A 16,583-nucleotide genomic window follows, 5' to 3' on the forward strand; every position below is an offset into this window, starting at 1 on the left:
GCTAGCGTAGCTTAACTAAAGCATAACACTGAAGATGTTAAGACGGACCCTAGAAAGGTCTCGCAAGCACAAAGGCTTGGTCCTGACTTTACTGTCAGCTTTGGCTAAACTTACACATGCAAGTCTCCGCCCCCCTGTGAGAATGCCCACAGTTTTCTGCCCGAAAACAAGGAGCTGGTATCAGGCACACTTTCCGCAGCCCATGACACCTTGCTTAGCCACACCCTCAAGGGAACTCAGCAGTGATAAACATTAAGCCATAAGTGAAAACTTGACTTAGTTAAAGCCAAGAGAGCCGGTAAAACTCGTGCCAGCCACCGCGGTTATACGAGAGGCTCAAGTTGATAGACATCGGCGTAAAGAGTGGTTAGGAAGTTTTTAAACTAAAGCCGAACGCCCTCAGAACTGTTATACGTACCCGAGAGCAAGAAGCCCCACTACGAAAGTGGCTTTATACCCCCGACCCCACGAAAGCTGCGAAACAAACTGGGATTAGATACCCCACTATGCCCAGCCCTAAACCTTGATAGTCCCCTACACCCACTATCCGCCCGGGTACTACGAGCACTAGCTTAAAACCCAAAGGACTTGGCGGTGCTTTAGATCCACCTAGAGGAGCCTGTTCTAGAACCGATAACCCCCGTTAAACCTCACCCCCTCTTGCTCTTTCCGTCTATATACCGCCGTCGTCAGCTTACCCTGTGAAGGGATCACAGTAAGCAAAACTAGCACAACTCAAAACGTCAGGTCGAGGTGTAGCATATGAGGGGGGAAGAAATGGGCTACATTCCCTGCCACAGAGAATACGAACAATGTAATGAAATATACATTAGAAGGAGGATTTAGCAGTAAGCAGAAAATAGAGCGTTCCGCTGAAATTGGCCCTGAAGCGCGCACACACCGCCCGTCACTCTCCCCCAGCCAACAACATCCTATAAATAATACATTCTACCGGTAAAGGGGAGGCAAGTCGTAACATGGTAAGTGTACCGGAAGGTGTACTTGGAAAAATCAGAGTGTAGCTAAACCAGAAAAGCATCTCCCTTACACTGAGAAGTCGCCCGTGCAAATCGAGCCACCCTGACGCCCAACAGCTAGCCCACCCACCAACCCCAAATCAACCCTATTTATAACCCCAAATATACCATTCTCTCAACAACAAACCATTTTCCCACCTAAGTACGGGCGACGAAAAAGGAGCTAGGAGCAACAGAGAAAGTACCGCAAGGGAAAGCTGAAAGAGTAATGAAACAACCCAGTAAAGCACTAAAAAGCAGAGACTACTCCTCGTACCTTTTGCATCATGATTTAGCCAGAAACCCTCAAGCAAAAAGCATTATAGTTTGATACCCCGAAACTAAGCGAGCTACTCCAAGGCAGTCTAATTTATAGGACCACCCCGTCTCTGTGGCAAAAGAGTGGGAAGAACTTCGAGTAGAGGTGACAGACCTACCGAGCCTAGTTATAGCTGGTTGCCTGAAAACTGAATAAAAGTTCAGCCCTTTAAATTCTCCACTCCCACTAGTCTAAAGCCTTCACACCGAGCAAAAGAAATTAAAGGAGTTAGTCAAAGGGGGTACAGCCCCTTTGAAACAAGATACAACTTTCCAAGGAGGGTAAGAATCACAACAAACTAAAAGGTCAAATATCCTAGTGGGCCTAAAAGCAGCCACCAACCCAGAAAGCGTTAAAGCTCGAACATTACCTAACCAACCTTCTAATAAAGACAATACAATTTCACCCCCCTAAACCTACCAGGCCGTTCCATAAAACTATGGAAGCGTCTATGCTAACATGAGTAATAAGAGAACCCACCTCTCCCCGCACAAGTGTAACTCGGAACGAACCATTCACCGACCATTAACGGCCCCAAAACAAAGAGGGCCCTAGGCAAAAAACAAACAACTAGAAAAACCCCTAGTTCCTCACCGTTAACCCCACACTGGTGTGCAAACCGGGAAAGACTAAAAGAAAAAGAAGGAACTCGGCAAACATAAGCCTCGCCTGTTTACCAAAAACATCGCCTCTTGACCCCTAAACATAAGAGGTCCCGCCTGCCCTGTGACTATAAGTTTAACGGCCGCGGTATTTTGACCGTGCAAAGGTAGCGCAATCACTTGTCTTTTAAATGAAGACCTGTATGAATGGCATAACGAGGGCTTAACTGTCTCCTTTTTCCAGTCAATGAAATTGATCTCCCCGTGCAGAAGCGGGGATATTAACATAAGACGAGAAGACCCTATGGAGCTTTAGACGCCAGAACAGACCATGTTAAACACCCCTTAAATAAAGGACAAAACTCATTGACCCCTGTCCTAATGTCTTTGGTTGGGGCGACCGCGGGGAAATAAAAAACCCCCATGTGGACCGAGAGTACATTACTCCCACAACCCAGAGTCACAACTCCAAGTAACAGAACTTCTGACCAACAAGATCCGGCACATAGCCGATCAACGGACCGAGTTACCCTAGGGATAACAGCGCAATCCTCTTCTAGAGCCCATATCGACAAGAGGGTTTACGACCTCGATGTTGGATCAGGACATCCTAATGGTGCAGCCGCTATTAAGGGTTCGTTTGTTCAACGATTAAAGTCCTACGTGATCTGAGTTCAGACCGGAGTAATCCAGGTCAGTTTCTATCTATGCCACGATCTTTTCTAGTACGAAAGGACCGAAAAGAAGGGGCCCCTGTTCTCAATATGCCTCCCCCTCATCTATTGAAACCAACTAAAATAGATAAAAGGGCGTACCCCCTAGCCCTAGAAAATGGCTTGTTAAAGTGGCAGAGTCCGGACATTGCAAAAGACCTAAGCCCTTTCCACGGAGGTTCAAGTCCTCCCTTTAACTATGCTCTCAACACTAATTTCATCCGTCCTCAACCCCTTAATTCTTATCGTATTTGTTCTTCTAGCCGTTGCACTCCTCACACTTATCGAACGAAAAGTCCTCGGCTATATACAATTACGAAAGGGCCCAAACATTGTAGGCCCCTACGGTCTCCTCCAACCAATTGCAGACGGACTTAAACTCTTTATGAAAGAACCCGTTCGACCCTCCACCTCCTCCCCCATCCTCTTTCTCTTTACCCCCGTACTAGCCCTTACCCTGGCCCTCACCCTTTGAACCCCAATGCCCCTTCCCTTCCCTATAGCAGACCTCAACCTTGGCATTCTCTTTATCCTTGCCATCTCCAGTCTAGCAGTTTATTCTATTCTAGGCTCAGGATGAGCCTCCAATTCAAAATATGCTTTAATCGGAGCCCTTCGAGCCGTAGCACAAACCATTTCCTATGAAGTTAGCCTAGGACTAATCCTTCTTAATGCTATTATTTTTACCGGGGGCTTCACCCTACAAACATTTAGCGTCGCCCAAGAAAGTGTCTGATTAATCCTTCCCGCCTGACCCTTAGCCGCTATATGATACATTTCCACACTTGCAGAAACAAACCGAGCCCCTTTTGACCTTACAGAAGGTGAATCCGAACTCGTCTCCGGCTTTAACGTAGAATACGCAGGAGGACCTTTCGCCCTCTTTTTCCTCGCTGAATACGCCAACATTCTCCTAATAAATACTCTCTCTGCAACCCTATTCCTAGGCGCCTCCATTCTTCATACCGCCCCTGAAATTACTACAACAAATCTTATAATCAAAACAACTCTCCTCTCCGTCCTCTTCCTATGAGTTCGTGCTTCCTATCCACGATTTCGTTACGACCAACTCATGCACCTAATCTGAAAAAACTTCCTACCACTAACCCTTGCCCTGGTAGTTTGGCACCTCTCCCTTCCAATTGCACTAACAGGCCTGCCCCCGCAACTATAGCCCGGAGTTGTGCCTGAACTTTAAAGGATCACTTTGATAGAGTGTATCATGAGGGTTAAAATCCCTCCAACTCCTTAGAAAGAAGGGATTTGAACCCTACCTGAAGAGATCAAAACTCTTAGTGCTTCCTCTACACCACTTCCTAGTAAAGTCAGCTAAATAAGCTTTTGGGCCCATACCCCAAACATGTCGGTTAAACTCCTTCCTTTACTAATGAATCCCTACATCTTAGCCATTCTTCTCTTTGGCTTAGGCCTTGGCACAACAATTACATTTGCTAGCTCCCACTGACTTCTCGCCTGAATAGGCCTTGAAATAAATACACTAGCCATTATTCCCCTAATAGCCCAACATCACCACCCACGCGCAGTCGAAGCTACAACCAAATATTTCTTAACTCAAGCTGCTGCTGCAGCTACCCTTCTATTTGCAAGTGTAACTAACGCCTGATTAACAGGCCAATGAGAAATTCAACAAATTACACATCCCCTCCCAAGTACTATAATTACTCTTGCTCTTGCTCTCAAGATTGGCTTAGCCCCTCTTCATGCTTGACTCCCCGAAGTCCTACAAGGCCTAGACCTCACCACAGGCTTAATTCTTTCAACCTGACAAAAGCTTGCCCCCTTCGCCCTAATTCTTCAACTTCAACCTTCAAACTCAACACTCCTTATCATCTTAGGCCTTACATCCGCACTTATTGGAGGCTGAGGCGGATTAAACCAAACACAACTCCGCAAAATTCTTGCATATTCATCAATCGCCCACTTAGGCTGAATAATTCTTGTCCTACAATTCTCCCCCTCCATCACCCTCCTCACCCTTCTAACCTATTTCATTATAACATTCTCAACATTTCTTGTGTTTAAACTCAACAAATCTACAAATATCAACACCCTTGCCATATCCTGAACAAAAGCCCCCGCCCTGACAGCTCTCACACCCCTCATCCTACTCTCCCTAGGGGGCCTCCCCCCTCTTACAGGTTTCATACCAAAATGACTAATCCTTCAAGAACTAACCAAACAAGGACTTGCTCCCACCGCAACCCTAGCGGCCCTTTCAGCCCTACTTAGCCTGTATTTTTACCTACGCCTCTCTTACGCAATAACCCTTACTATTTCCCCTAACAACCTTACAGGTTCAACCCCCTGACGCTTACCTTCCACCCAACTAACCTACCCCCTCGCCACTACAACTGCGATGACAATTGGCCTCCTACCTCTTACCCCTGCCATCTCCGCCTTATTAACCTTCTAAGGGGCTTAGGATAGCACCCAGACCAAGGGCCTTCAAAGCCCTAAGCGGGAGTGAAAATCTCCCAGCCCCTGCTAAGACTTGCAGGATACTAACCCACATCTTCTGTATGCAAAACAGACACTTTAATTAAGCTAAAGCCTTACTAGACAGGAAGGCCTCGATCCTACAAACTCTTAGTTAACAGCTAAGCGCTTAAACCAACAAGCATCTATCTAACCTTTCCCCCGCCCGCCTCCAAAAGGGCGGGGGAAAGCCCCGGCAGGGTCTAACCTACTACTTCGGATTTGCAATCCGACATGTATACACCTCGAGGCTTGATAAGAAGAGGATTTAAACCTCTGTGCGTGGGGCTACAAACCACCGCTTGACACTCAGCCATCTTACCTGTGGCAATCACACGTTGATTCTTCTCAACTAATCACAAAGACATCGGCACCCTCTATCTAGTATTTGGTGCTTGAGCCGGAATAGTAGGAACCGCGCTTAGCCTCCTAATTCGGGCAGAACTAAGCCAACCCGGCGCGCTCCTCGGAGATGACCAGATTTATAATGTAATTGTTACAGCACATGCTTTTGTAATAATTTTCTTTATAGTAATGCCAATTATGATTGGAGGCTTTGGAAACTGACTAGTACCTCTTATGATTGGTGCGCCCGACATAGCCTTCCCTCGAATAAACAATATAAGTTTTTGACTTCTTCCCCCTTCATTCCTGCTCCTCCTTGCCTCTTCCGGAGTCGAAGCAGGGGCTGGCACAGGATGAACTGTTTACCCTCCACTCTCAGGCAATCTCGCCCACGCGGGACCTTCTGTCGATTTAACCATCTTCTCTCTCCACTTGGCTGGGGTATCGTCTATTCTTGGCGCAATTAATTTTATTACAACAATTATTAACATAAAACCCCCTGCCATCTCTCAATACCAAACACCTCTGTTTGTGTGGTCCGTCCTAATTACCGCAGTATTGCTTTTATTATCCTTACCCGTGCTTGCTGCCGGCATCACAATACTTCTCACAGACCGAAACCTTAATACAACCTTCTTTGACCCTGCTGGAGGAGGAGACCCCATCCTTTATCAACACTTATTCTGATTCTTTGGTCACCCTGAAGTCTATATCCTTATCCTCCCCGGTTTTGGTATAATCTCCCACATTGTTGCGTACTACGCAGGTAAAAAAGAACCCTTCGGGTACATGGGGATGGTCTGAGCCATAATGGCCATTGGTCTCCTAGGGTTTATTGTCTGAGCTCACCACATGTTTACTGTAGGAATGGACGTAGATACACGAGCTTACTTTACTTCCGCCACAATAATTATTGCTATCCCAACCGGAGTAAAAGTCTTCAGCTGACTGGCCACTCTGCACGGCGGCTCAATTAAATGAGAAACTCCGCTCTTATGAGCACTCGGCTTCATTTTCCTCTTTACAGTTGGAGGACTAACCGGAATTGTTCTAGCCAACTCTTCTCTAGATATTATGCTTCACGACACATATTACGTCGTTGCCCACTTCCACTATGTCCTCTCTATAGGAGCCGTATTTGCCATCGTTGCCGGCTTCGTCCACTGATTCCCCTTATTCTCAGGATACACGCTCCACGACACCTGAACCAAAATCCATTTCGGAGTAATGTTTGTTGGTGTTAATATAACTTTCTTCCCACAACATTTCCTGGGGCTGGCAGGGATACCTCGCCGTTACTCCGACTATCCCGACGCCTACACTCTTTGAAACACAGTTTCTTCCATTGGCTCAATAATTTCCCTAATCGCAGTAGTTATATTTTTATTTATTATTTGAGAAGCATTCGCCGCTAAACGAGAAGTTTCATCAGTAGAACTCACAGCAACAAACGTAGAGTGACTTCACGGTTGCCCTCCTCCTTACCACACCTTCGAAGAACCTGCCTTCGTCCAAATTCAACAACCTTGATTAAACTACGAAAAACCTGCTTCCGCCCCCTCAAACCCCTAGTAACGAGAAAGGAAGGAATTGAACCCCCATAAACTGGTTTCAAGCCAGCCACATAACCACTCTGTCACTTTCTTCATAAGACACTAGTAAAATTGACTATTACATTGCCTTGTCAAGGCAAAATTGCGGGTTTAAGCCCCGCGTGTCTTACAACAATGGCACATCCCTCCCAATTAGGCTTCCAAGATGCAGCTTCACCTGTAATAGAAGAACTTCTTCACTTCCACGACCATGCCTTAATAATTGTTTTTTTAATTAGCACATTCGTGCTTTATATTATTGTGGCCATAGTAACAACCAAGCTAACTAATAAATTTATTCTAGACTCCCAAGAAATCGAAATCATTTGAACCCTACTCCCAGCTATTATTCTAGTTCTCATTGCCCTCCCCTCCCTACGCATTCTTTATCTTATAGATGAAATCAACGACCCACATCTTACAATTAAAGCAATAGGTCACCAATGATACTGAAGCTACGAGTATACTGACTATGAAGACCTGGCCTTTGACTCATATATAATTCCCACACAAGACTTAGCCCCAGGCCAATTTCGCCTTCTAGAAGCAGACCATCGAATAGTAGTCCCCGCTGAATCCCCCATCCGAGTCCTAATTTCTGCCGAAGATGTACTTCACTCCTGAGCCGTCCCAAGTCTAGGGGTAAAAATAGACGCCGTCCCAGGACGCTTAAACCAAACAGCATTTATTGCCTCCCGCCCCGGAATCTTTTATGGCCAATGCTCTGAAATTTGCGGCGCAAACCACAGCTTTATACCTATTGTGGTAGAAGCAGTCCCGCTAGAACACTTTGAAAACTGATCCTCCTTAATACTTGAAGACGCTTCGCTAAGAAGCTAAATAGGGAATAGCGTTAGCCTTTTAAGCTAAAGACTGGTGACCCCCGCCCACCCCTAGCGAAATGCCACAACTTAACCCCGCACCTTGATTTGCTATCCTAGTCTTCTCCTGATTAATTTTCCTAACAGTCATTCCCCCAAAAGTTCTAGCACACACTTTCCCAAACGACCCCACACTCCAAAGCACAGAAAAACCCAAAACAGAGCCCTGAAATTGACCGTGATACTAAGCTTTTTTGACCAGTTTATGAGCCCCACATATCTGGGAATTCCCCTCATTGCCCTTGCCCTCAGCTTACCCTGAATCCTCTACCCCAAACCTACTCCCCGTTGACTAAACAACCGCCTCATCACACTCCAAGGATGGTTTATTAACCGCTTCACCCAACAAATTTTTCAACCTCTAAATTTAAAAGGCCATAAATGAGCAGCTCTTTTCGCCTCCCTCATACTCTTCCTCATTACCTTAAACATACTTGGCCTCCTACCCTATACCTTCACCCCTACAACACAGCTCTCCCTCAACATGGCCTTCGCCGTCCCCCTCTGACTTGCAACAGTCATTATTGGTATGCGAAACCAGCCTACCCATGCCCTAGGCCACCTATTACCAGAAGGTACCCCTACCCTCTTAATCCCTATCCTAATTATTATCGAAACAATTAGCCTATTTATTCGCCCCCTCGCACTTGCCGTACGATTAACCGCAAACCTTACAGCCGGCCACCTTTTAATTCAACTCATTGCCACCGCCGCCTTTGTCCTCCTCCCCCTTATAACTACAGTAGCCATTCTGACCGCAGTGCTACTGTTTCTCCTGACCCTTCTAGAAATTGCAGTAGCCATAATTCAAGCCTATGTCTTTGTCCTTCTTTTAAGTCTCTACCTACAAGAAAACGTTTAATGGCCCATCAAGTACACGCATATCACATAGTTGACCCCAGCCCATGACCCCTAACAGGCGCAGTAGGCGCCCTTCTACTAACCTCCGGTTTAGCAATCTGAATGCACTTTCATAATATAACCTTATTAACCCTAGGTCTTATCCTTCTTCTTCTAACTATATACCAATGATGACGGGATATTGTCCGAGAAGGAACATTCCAAGGGCACCACACCCCTCCTGTCCAAAAAGGCCTCCGATACGGAATGATCCTTTTTATTACCTCAGAAGTATTCTTCTTCCTTGGCTTCTTCTGAGCCTTTTATCACTCCAGCCTCGCCCCAACTCCGGAACTAGGAGGCTGCTGACCCCCTACAGGGATTACCCCTTTAGACCCCTTCGAAGTCCCCCTGCTTAACACAGCCGTCCTTCTAGCCTCAGGAGTAACAGTCACCTGAGCACACCACAGTATCATAGAAGGACATCGAAAAGAAGCAATCCAATCCCTCACTTTGACCATTCTTCTAGGCTTCTACTTTACCTTCCTTCAAGCAATAGAATACTACGAAGCCCCCTTCACTATCGCAGACGGAGTCTATGGTTCCACCTTCTTCGTGGCAACCGGCTTCCACGGACTCCACGTAATCATTGGTTCTACCTTCCTAGCCATCTGCCTTCTACGACAAGTTCTATATCATTTTACCTCCGAACACCACTTTGGTTTTGAAGCAGCTGCCTGATACTGACACTTTGTAGACGTTGTCTGACTATTCCTCTATATCTCAATTTACTGATGAGGCTCATGTCTTTCTAGTATAAATGCTAGTTCCTGTGACTTCCAATCACCCGGTCTTGGTTAAAATCCAAGGAAAGATAATCAATTTAATCACAACAATACTCATTATTTCTATTACCCTTTCCGCTATCCTCGCTATTATTTCTTTTTGACTTCCTCAAATAACACCTGACCATGAAAAACTTTCCCCCTATGAATGTGGCTTTGATCCCCTGGGATCCGCCCGTCTACCCTTCTCCCTTCGCTTCTTCCTTGTTGCAATCCTTTTCCTCCTATTCGATTTAGAAATTGCACTGCTTCTTCCCCTTCCCTGGGGGGATCAACTTTCTTCCCCTCTCATAACATTCACCTGAGCCTTCGCTGTTCTTGTATTATTAACCCTCGGCCTAGTTTATGAATGAATTCAAGGCGGCCTAGAATGAGCTGAATAGGCTGTTAGTTTAAGAAAAACCCTTGATTTCGGCTCAAGAACTTATGGTTAAAGTCCATAACCGTCTAATGACCCCTACACATTTCGCCTTCTCCTCCACCTTTCTTCTAGGCCTAGCAGGCCTGGCATTCCACCGAACTCACCTTCTCTCCGCTCTTTTATGTTTAGAAGGTATAATACTCTCACTTTTTATCGCCCTCTCCATATGAACCCTTCAACTTAACTCCGCCAACTTCTCAGCCTCCCCCATACTCCTCTTGGCTTTCTCAGCCTGTGAAGCAAGCGCCGGCCTCGCACTACTTGTTGCCACTGCCCGCACCCATGGAACAGACCGACTCCAAAACCTAAATCTTCTACAATGCTAAAAATTCTCCTTCCTACTATTATGCTTGTTCCCACTATTTGAGCCATCCCGGCCAAACACCTCTGATCCACCGCCCTTTCCTACAGTTTAATCATTTCTTTAACCAGCCTAATCTGACTAAAATCATCCGCAGAATCAGGCTGATCCTTCCTCAGCCCTTATATAGCAACGGACCCCCTCTCCACCCCCCTTCTTGCACTAACCTGCTGGCTTCTCCCCCTGATAATCCTTGCAAGCCAAAACCACACAGCGTCCGAACCTTCCTCCCGCCAACGAACTTACATTACCCTCCTTACATCCTTACAAATCTTTCTCATTATAGCCTTCAGCGCAACCGAAGTAATTATATTTTATATTATATTTGAAGCTACCCTCATTCCAACCCTTGTAATCATTACTCGTTGAGGGAATCAAACAGAACGACTAAATGCGGGCACTTATTTTTTATTCTATACACTAGCAGGTTCACTCCCTCTGCTTGTCGCCCTCCTACTGCTCCAAAACAGCACTGGCACCCTATCCCTTCTAACACTACAATATGTCCCCTCCTTGCAACTCTCTTCTTTCGCCGACAAGCTATGATGAGCCGGTTGCTTGCTCGCCTTCCTAGTAAAAATGCCCCTCTATGGGGCCCACCTCTGACTTCCCAAGGCACACGTTGAAGCCCCAATCGCTGGCTCCATAGTACTAGCCGCAGTCTTACTAAAACTAGGAGGCTACGGAATAATACGGATAATAATTATACTAGAACCCCTCACCAAAGAACTTAGCTACCCCTTCATTATCTTCGCTCTCTGAGGAGTAATTATAACTGGTTCAATCTGCCTCCGCCAAACAGACTTAAAGTCCCTAATTGCCTACTCCTCAGTAAGTCATATGGGGCTCGTAGCAGCAGGCATTCTAATCCAAACACCCTGAGGTTTCACAGGCGCTCTCATTCTAATAATCGCACACGGTCTAACTTCCTCCGCCCTCTTTTGCCTAGCTAACACAAACTACGAACGAACCCACAGCCGAACCATAGTATTAGCCCGAGGCCTCCAAATGGTTTTACCTTTAATAACCGCATGATGATTCATCGCCAGCCTTGCAAACCTTGCCCTCCCTCCTCTTCCAAACCTAATAGGAGAACTCATAATCATTACCTCCCTACTCCACTGATCCTGATGAACAATTGCACTCACAGGGGCTGGAACCCTAATCACCGCAGGCTACTCCCTGTACATATTTCTTATGACACAACGAGGACCCCTACCAGCACATATTATTTCCCTCGACCCAACACACTCCCGAGAACATCTTCTCCTAGCCCTTCATCTCCTACCCCTAATTCTTTTAATCTCCAAACCCGAACTAATTTGAGGGTGGACCGCCTGTAGATATAGTTTAATAAAAACATTAGATTGTGATTCTAAAGACAGAGGTTAAAACCCCCTTATTCACCGAGAGAGGTTGACAACAACAAAAACTGCTAATTTTTGCCTCTTAGGTTAAACTCCTGAGCTCACTCGCCCCGCTTCTAAAGGATAACAGCTCATCCGTTGGTCTTAGGAACCAAAAACTCTTGGTGCAAATCCAAGTAGCAGCTATGCACCTCACCTCCACCATAATAACCACTAGTCTAATTCTTATTTTTTTATTACTTGCATCCCCAATCCTTTCCTCCTTCTCCCCTGCCCCCCTCCCTCCCAACTGAGCACTAACCCAAGTTAAAACAGCAGTAAAATGAGCCTTCTTTACTAGCATCCTCCCTCTCTGCCTCTTCCTTAACGAGGGCGCAGAAACAATTATCACCAGCTGAACTTGAATAAACACCCACACCTTTGATGTTAATATTAGTCTTAAATTTGATATCTACTCAATTATCTTCACCCCCGTCGCCCTCTATGTCACCTGATCAATCTTAGAATTTGCCTCCTGATATATACATGCCGATCCGAACATGAATCGGTTTTTCAAATACCTCCTAATTTTCCTTATCGCCATGATTATTCTTGTTACCGCAAACAATATATTTCAGCTATTCATCGGTTGAGAAGGTGTCGGAATCATATCTTTTCTCCTCATCGGCTGATGATATGGCCGCGCAGATGCAAACACCGCTGCCCTCCAGGCAGTAGTCTACAACCGAGTAGGGGATATTGGACTAATCTTTGCTATAGCCTGAATTGCAACTTCCCTCAACTCCTGAGAAATACAACAAATATTTACTTTATCAAAAGACTTTGACCTAACTTACCCCCTCATTGGCCTCATCATTGCTGCCACTGGTAAGTCCGCTCAATTTGGCCTCCACCCCTGGCTTCCTTCTGCCATAGAAGGTCCTACACCGGTCTCTGCCCTACTGCACTCAAGCACCATAGTCGTAGCAGGCATCTTCCTCCTCATCCGCATAAGCCCGATACTAGAGAACAACCAAACTGCCCTAACCATTTGCCTTTGCTTAGGAGCCCTCACCACCCTCTTTACCGCAACCTGCGCCCTCACCCAAAATGATATCAAAAAAATCGTTGCTTTCTCAACCTCAAGTCAACTGGGTTTAATAATAGTAACAATTGGACTTAACCAGCCCCAACTTGCCTTCCTTCACATCTGTACCCACGCATTCTTTAAAGCTATGCTCTTCCTCTGCTCAGGGTCTATTATTCATAGCCTAAACGACGAGCAAGACATTCGGAAAATGGGAGGCATACATCACCTGACCCCTTTCACATCTTCCTGCTTAACCATCGGAAGCCTAGCTCTCACAGGAACCCCCTTCTTAGCAGGCTTCTTTTCAAAAGATGCTATTATTGAAGCCTTAAACACATCTTACCTAAACGCCTGGGCCCTCTTCCTCACCCTCCTAGCCACTTCCTTCACCGCTATCTACAGTTTTCGAGTAATTTTCTTCGTCTCAATAGGTCACCCCCGCTTCAATCCCCTCTCCCCAATTAATGAAAACAATTCAACAGTTATCAACCCTATCAAACGCCTAGCCTGAGGAAGTGTCATCGCCGGTCTCCTAATCACCTCCAACATCACTCCCCTAAAAACACCAGTTATATCCATACCTTTCCTTCTCAAAGCTGCCGCTCTAATAGTGACTATTACTGGCCTTCTCCTCGCATTAGAGCTCGCCTCATTAACCAATAAGCAGTACAAACCAATACCAAACCTTTCTCCCCACCATTTTTCTAACATGTTAGGTTTCTTCCCAATAATTATTCATCGCTTCATCCCCAAACTAAACCTGACCTTAGGACAAACCATCGCCTCCCAAACAGTCGACCAAACATGACTAGAAAAAATTGGTCCAAAAGCAACTGCTACCCTCAACCTTCCTCTAATCACAACAACCAACAACATTCAACAGGGTATGATCAAAACCTATCTTTCCCTCTTCTTCTTCACCTTCGCTTTAGCTCTTCTACTGCTACTTTATTAAACAGCCCGAAGAGCCCCCCGACTCAACCCCCGCGTTAACTCCAACACCACAAACAACGTTAACAGCAACACTCAAGCTCCCATCACCAAGATACCCCCACCCATCGAATACATCAAGGCTACCCCTCCAATATCCCCCCGAAAAACCGAAAACTCAACAAACTCATCAGCAGATACTCAAGCCCCCTCATACCACCCACCTCAAAATAACACCGCCGCCGCACCCACCCCTAAAACATACGCCACTATTACCCCTAAAACAGGCCAACTCCCTCAACCCTCAGGATAAGGCTCAGCAGCTAATGCTGCCGAATATGCAAACACTACTAATATTCCTCCCAAATAAATCAAAAATAAAATCAAAGATAAAAAAGACCCCCCATGCCCCACCAACACTCCACACCCCATACCTGCTACCGCAACCAGCCCTAATGCCGCAAAATACGGCGAAGGATTAGAAGCAACCGCCGCAAGACCTAGTACCAACCCTAATAAAAATATAAACATAATATAAACCATAGTTTCTGCCAGGACTTTAACCAGGACTAATGACTTGAAAAACCACCGTTGTTATTCAACTACAAAAACAATAATGGCCAACCTCCGAAAAACCCACCCCCTCCTAAAAATTGCAAACGACGCACTAGTTGATCTCCCAGCCCCTTCAAACATCTCTGTTTGATGAAACTTTGGCTCTCTATTAGGACTCTGTCTAGCTGCCCAAATCCTGACAGGCCTTTTCCTAGCCATACACTACACCTCCGATATTGCCACCGCCTTTTCCTCCGTAGCCCACATCTGCCGTGATGTTAACTACGGCTGACTCATCCGAAACATGCACGCTAACGGCGCATCCTTTTTCTTCATTTGTATTTACCTCCACATCGGCCGAGGCCTGTACTACGGCTCCTACCTCTATAAAGAAACCTGAAACGTTGGAGTAATTCTACTCCTTTTAACCATGATAACAGCTTTTGTAGGTTACGTCCTCCCATGAGGTCAAATATCGTTCTGAGGCGCCACTGTCATTACAAATCTTCTCTCCGCAGTCCCTTATATTGGCAATTCTTTAGTCCAATGAATCTGAGGAGGATTTTCCGTAGACAACGCCACCCTAACCCGCTTCTTCGCCTTCCACTTCCTCCTTCCCTTCATTATTGCAGCTGCAACAATAGTACACCTTATTTTCCTCCACGAAACCGGATCCAACAACCCCACAGGCCTAAACTCAGACGCCGACAAAATCTCTTTCCACCCTTACTTCTCTTACAAAGACTTATTAGGTTTCGCAATCCTTCTAATCGCCCTCATTTCTCTCGCCCTTTTCTCCCCCAACCTGCTAGGAGACCCCGACAATTTCACTCCCGCAAACCCTCTGGTCACCCCGCCTCATATTAAACCCGAATGATACTTCCTATTTGCCTATGCCATCCTCCGCTCAATTCCTAATAAACTTGGCGGAGTTCTCGCCCTCCTGTTCTCAATCCTTGTCTTGATAGTCGTTCCTATCCTACACACCTCCAAGCAACGAGGCTTAACATTCCGTCCTATCACACAATTCCTCTTCTGACTTCTAGTTGCAGACGTCGCCATCCTCACCTGAATTGGAGGTATACCCGTTGAACACCCATTCGTCATTATTGGACAAATTGCATCTTTCCTCTACTTCTTCCTCTTTCTCGTCCTCGCCCCTCTCACCGGCTGACTAGAAAACAAAATCCTTGAATGATCCTGCACTAGTAGCTCAGCGCCAGAGCGCCGGTCTTGTAAACCGGACGTCGAAGGTTAAAGTCCTTCCTACTGCTTCAAACAAAAGGGACTCTAACCCCTGCCCCTAACTCCCAAAGCTAGGATCCTAATTTAGACTATTGTTTGCCGGGCTCTGCCTTCGATGTAAACGTAATGCATATATGTATTATCACCATTATTTTATGTTAAACATATCCTATATATTAATACATATCATTTATAAGAATATAGACAAATATACCACATATTTGTCAACAACATTTTAACTAAGGGGTACATAAACCATAACTGAATATTTTCCAATAATTATTAATTATCCACTGAACGATAGTTTAAGACCGATCACACCTCTCACTAGTTAAGTTATACCAAGTACCCACCATCCTATTTACTTCCCATATTTAATGTAGTAAGAGCCCACCATCAGTTGATTCCTTAATGTTAACGGTTCTTGAAGGTCAAGGACAAGTATTCGTGGGGGTTTCACTAAATGAATTATTCCTGGCATCTGGTTCCTATTTCAGGTCCAATAATTGTTATAATCCCCCATACTTTCATCGACGCTTGCATAAGTTAATGGTGGTAATACATACTCCTCGTTACCCACCATGCCGGGCGTTCTTTCCAGCGTGTGGGGGGTTCCTTTTTTTTTTTTCCTTTCATTTGACATCTCAGAGTGCATACAGAAATGACAGACAAGGTTGAACATTTTCCTCGCTTATAAGAAATAGTATGAATGGTGATAAGATATTAATAGAAGAATTGCATAACTGATATCAAGAGCATAAAGTTTAATCAGATATTTAATTTTCCCCAGACTTTCCTATTATCACCCCCGGTTTCTGCGCGTAAACCCCCCCTACCCCCCCAAACTCCTGAGATCTCTAAGACTCCTGCAAACCCCCCGGAAACAGGAAAAGCTCTAGAAGTGTTTTTCGCACTTGTAATGTACAGACATGTTTGTTATTCATATATTGTTGGTGTGTATATTATACTATTGCAATATTGCACAT

General features: G+C 45.5%; 13 protein-coding genes and 24 non-coding genes across 37 annotated transcripts, besides 1 other annotated feature; 28 read left to right on the plus strand and 9 right to left on the minus strand. All coding sequences in view use genetic code 2, as the record gives it.

Moving 5' to 3' along the window:
- Nucleotides 1-69, plus strand: ACI43_gt01. The gene has a single exon. It is a non-coding gene; the product is annotated as a tRNA-Phe (tRNA).
- On the plus strand, nt 70-1,012 carry ACI43_gr02. Its single transcript has one exon. It is a non-coding gene; the product is annotated as a 12S ribosomal RNA (ribosomal RNA).
- Nucleotides 1,013-1,084, plus strand: ACI43_gt02. Its single transcript has one exon. It is a non-coding gene; the product is annotated as a tRNA-Val (tRNA).
- On the plus strand, nt 1,085-2,775 carry ACI43_gr01. Its single transcript has one exon. It is a non-coding gene; the product is annotated as a 16S ribosomal RNA (ribosomal RNA).
- Nucleotides 2,776-2,849, plus strand: ACI43_gt03. The gene has a single exon. It is a non-coding gene; the product is annotated as a tRNA-Leu (tRNA).
- Nucleotides 2,850-3,824, plus strand: ND1. The gene has a single exon. A coding sequence (YP_009145559.1; NADH dehydrogenase subunit 1) covers nt 2,850-3,824, from the start codon at nt 2,850-2,852 to the stop codon at nt 3,822-3,824; it is 975 nt and encodes a 324-aa protein.
- A 3-nt stretch (nt 3,825-3,827) lies between these two features.
- ACI43_gt04 lies at nt 3,828-3,899 on the plus strand. Its single transcript has one exon. It is a non-coding gene; the product is annotated as a tRNA-Ile (tRNA).
- Nucleotides 3,899-3,969, minus strand: ACI43_gt05. The gene has a single exon. It is a non-coding gene; the product is annotated as a tRNA-Gln (tRNA).
- ACI43_gt06 lies at nt 3,969-4,037 on the plus strand. Its single transcript has one exon. It is a non-coding gene; the product is annotated as a tRNA-Met (tRNA).
- Nucleotides 4,038-5,083, plus strand: ND2. The gene has a single exon. Coding sequence (YP_009145560.1; NADH dehydrogenase subunit 2) is annotated over nt 4,038-5,083 (1,046 nt in total).
- On the plus strand, nt 5,084-5,155 carry ACI43_gt07. The gene has a single exon. It is a non-coding gene; the product is annotated as a tRNA-Trp (tRNA).
- A 1-nt stretch (nt 5,156) lies between these two features.
- ACI43_gt08 lies at nt 5,157-5,225 on the minus strand. Its single transcript has one exon. It is a non-coding gene; the product is annotated as a tRNA-Ala (tRNA).
- A 1-nt stretch (nt 5,226) lies between these two features.
- Nucleotides 5,227-5,299, minus strand: ACI43_gt09. The gene has a single exon. It is a non-coding gene; the product is annotated as a tRNA-Asn (tRNA).
- Nucleotides 5,300-5,334: 35 nt separating this feature from the next.
- ACI43_gt10 lies at nt 5,335-5,399 on the minus strand. The gene has a single exon. It is a non-coding gene; the product is annotated as a tRNA-Cys (tRNA).
- ACI43_gt11 lies at nt 5,400-5,469 on the minus strand. The gene has a single exon. It is a non-coding gene; the product is annotated as a tRNA-Tyr (tRNA).
- Nucleotide 5,470: 1 nt separating this feature from the next.
- On the plus strand, nt 5,471-7,066 carry COX1. The gene has a single exon: nt 5,471-7,063. A coding sequence (YP_009145561.1; cytochrome c oxidase subunit I) covers nt 5,471-7,063, from the start codon at nt 5,471-5,473 to the stop codon at nt 7,061-7,063; it is 1,593 nt and encodes a 530-aa protein.
- ACI43_gt12 lies at nt 7,067-7,137 on the minus strand. The gene has a single exon. It is a non-coding gene; the product is annotated as a tRNA-Ser (tRNA).
- A 3-nt stretch (nt 7,138-7,140) lies between these two features.
- Nucleotides 7,141-7,213, plus strand: ACI43_gt13. Its single transcript has one exon. It is a non-coding gene; the product is annotated as a tRNA-Asp (tRNA).
- A 5-nt stretch (nt 7,214-7,218) lies between these two features.
- COX2 lies at nt 7,219-7,909 on the plus strand. Its single transcript has one exon. Coding sequence (YP_009145562.1; cytochrome c oxidase subunit II) is annotated over nt 7,219-7,909 (691 nt in total).
- On the plus strand, nt 7,910-7,983 carry ACI43_gt14. Its single transcript has one exon. It is a non-coding gene; the product is annotated as a tRNA-Lys (tRNA).
- A 1-nt stretch (nt 7,984) lies between these two features.
- Nucleotides 7,985-8,152, plus strand: ATP8. Its single transcript has one exon. A coding sequence (YP_009145563.1; ATP synthase F0 subunit 8) covers nt 7,985-8,152, from the start codon at nt 7,985-7,987 to the stop codon at nt 8,150-8,152; it is 168 nt and encodes a 55-aa protein.
- On the plus strand, nt 8,143-8,825 carry ATP6. Its single transcript has one exon. Coding sequence (YP_009145564.1; ATP synthase F0 subunit 6) is annotated over nt 8,143-8,825 (683 nt in total).
- COX3 lies at nt 8,826-9,609 on the plus strand. Its single transcript has one exon. Coding sequence (YP_009145565.1; cytochrome c oxidase subunit III) is annotated over nt 8,826-9,609 (784 nt in total).
- On the plus strand, nt 9,610-9,681 carry ACI43_gt15. The gene has a single exon. It is a non-coding gene; the product is annotated as a tRNA-Gly (tRNA).
- On the plus strand, nt 9,682-10,030 carry ND3. The gene has a single exon. Coding sequence (YP_009145566.1; NADH dehydrogenase subunit 3) is annotated over nt 9,682-10,030 (349 nt in total).
- On the plus strand, nt 10,031-10,099 carry ACI43_gt16. The gene has a single exon. It is a non-coding gene; the product is annotated as a tRNA-Arg (tRNA).
- On the plus strand, nt 10,100-10,396 carry ND4L. Its single transcript has one exon. A coding sequence (YP_009145567.1; NADH dehydrogenase subunit 4L) covers nt 10,100-10,396, from the start codon at nt 10,100-10,102 to the stop codon at nt 10,394-10,396; it is 297 nt and encodes a 98-aa protein.
- On the plus strand, nt 10,390-11,770 carry ND4. Its single transcript has one exon. Coding sequence (YP_009145568.1; NADH dehydrogenase subunit 4) is annotated over nt 10,390-11,770 (1,381 nt in total).
- Nucleotides 11,771-11,839, plus strand: ACI43_gt17. The gene has a single exon. It is a non-coding gene; the product is annotated as a tRNA-His (tRNA).
- Nucleotides 11,840-11,906, plus strand: ACI43_gt18. The gene has a single exon. It is a non-coding gene; the product is annotated as a tRNA-Ser (tRNA).
- A 4-nt stretch (nt 11,907-11,910) lies between these two features.
- ACI43_gt19 lies at nt 11,911-11,983 on the plus strand. The gene has a single exon. It is a non-coding gene; the product is annotated as a tRNA-Leu (tRNA).
- Nucleotides 11,984-13,822, plus strand: ND5. The gene has a single exon. A coding sequence (YP_009145569.1; NADH dehydrogenase subunit 5) covers nt 11,984-13,822, from the start codon at nt 11,984-11,986 to the stop codon at nt 13,820-13,822; it is 1,839 nt and encodes a 612-aa protein.
- Nucleotides 13,819-14,340, minus strand: ND6. The gene has a single exon. A coding sequence (YP_009145570.1; NADH dehydrogenase subunit 6) covers nt 13,819-14,340, from the start codon at nt 14,338-14,340 to the stop codon at nt 13,819-13,821; it is 522 nt and encodes a 173-aa protein.
- On the minus strand, nt 14,341-14,409 carry ACI43_gt20. Its single transcript has one exon. It is a non-coding gene; the product is annotated as a tRNA-Glu (tRNA).
- A 4-nt stretch (nt 14,410-14,413) lies between these two features.
- On the plus strand, nt 14,414-15,554 carry CYTB. The gene has a single exon. Coding sequence (YP_009145571.1; cytochrome b) is annotated over nt 14,414-15,554 (1,141 nt in total).
- Nucleotides 15,555-15,626, plus strand: ACI43_gt21. The gene has a single exon. It is a non-coding gene; the product is annotated as a tRNA-Thr (tRNA).
- Nucleotides 15,627-15,696, minus strand: ACI43_gt22. The gene has a single exon. It is a non-coding gene; the product is annotated as a tRNA-Pro (tRNA).
- Nucleotides 15,697-16,583: a D loop (control region).

Source organism: Haplochromis burtoni, mitochondrion, assembly GCF_018398535.1.
Source record: "Haplochromis burtoni mitochondrion, complete genome".
Classification (NCBI taxonomy): domain Eukaryota; kingdom Metazoa; phylum Chordata; class Actinopteri; order Cichliformes; family Cichlidae; genus Haplochromis; species Haplochromis burtoni.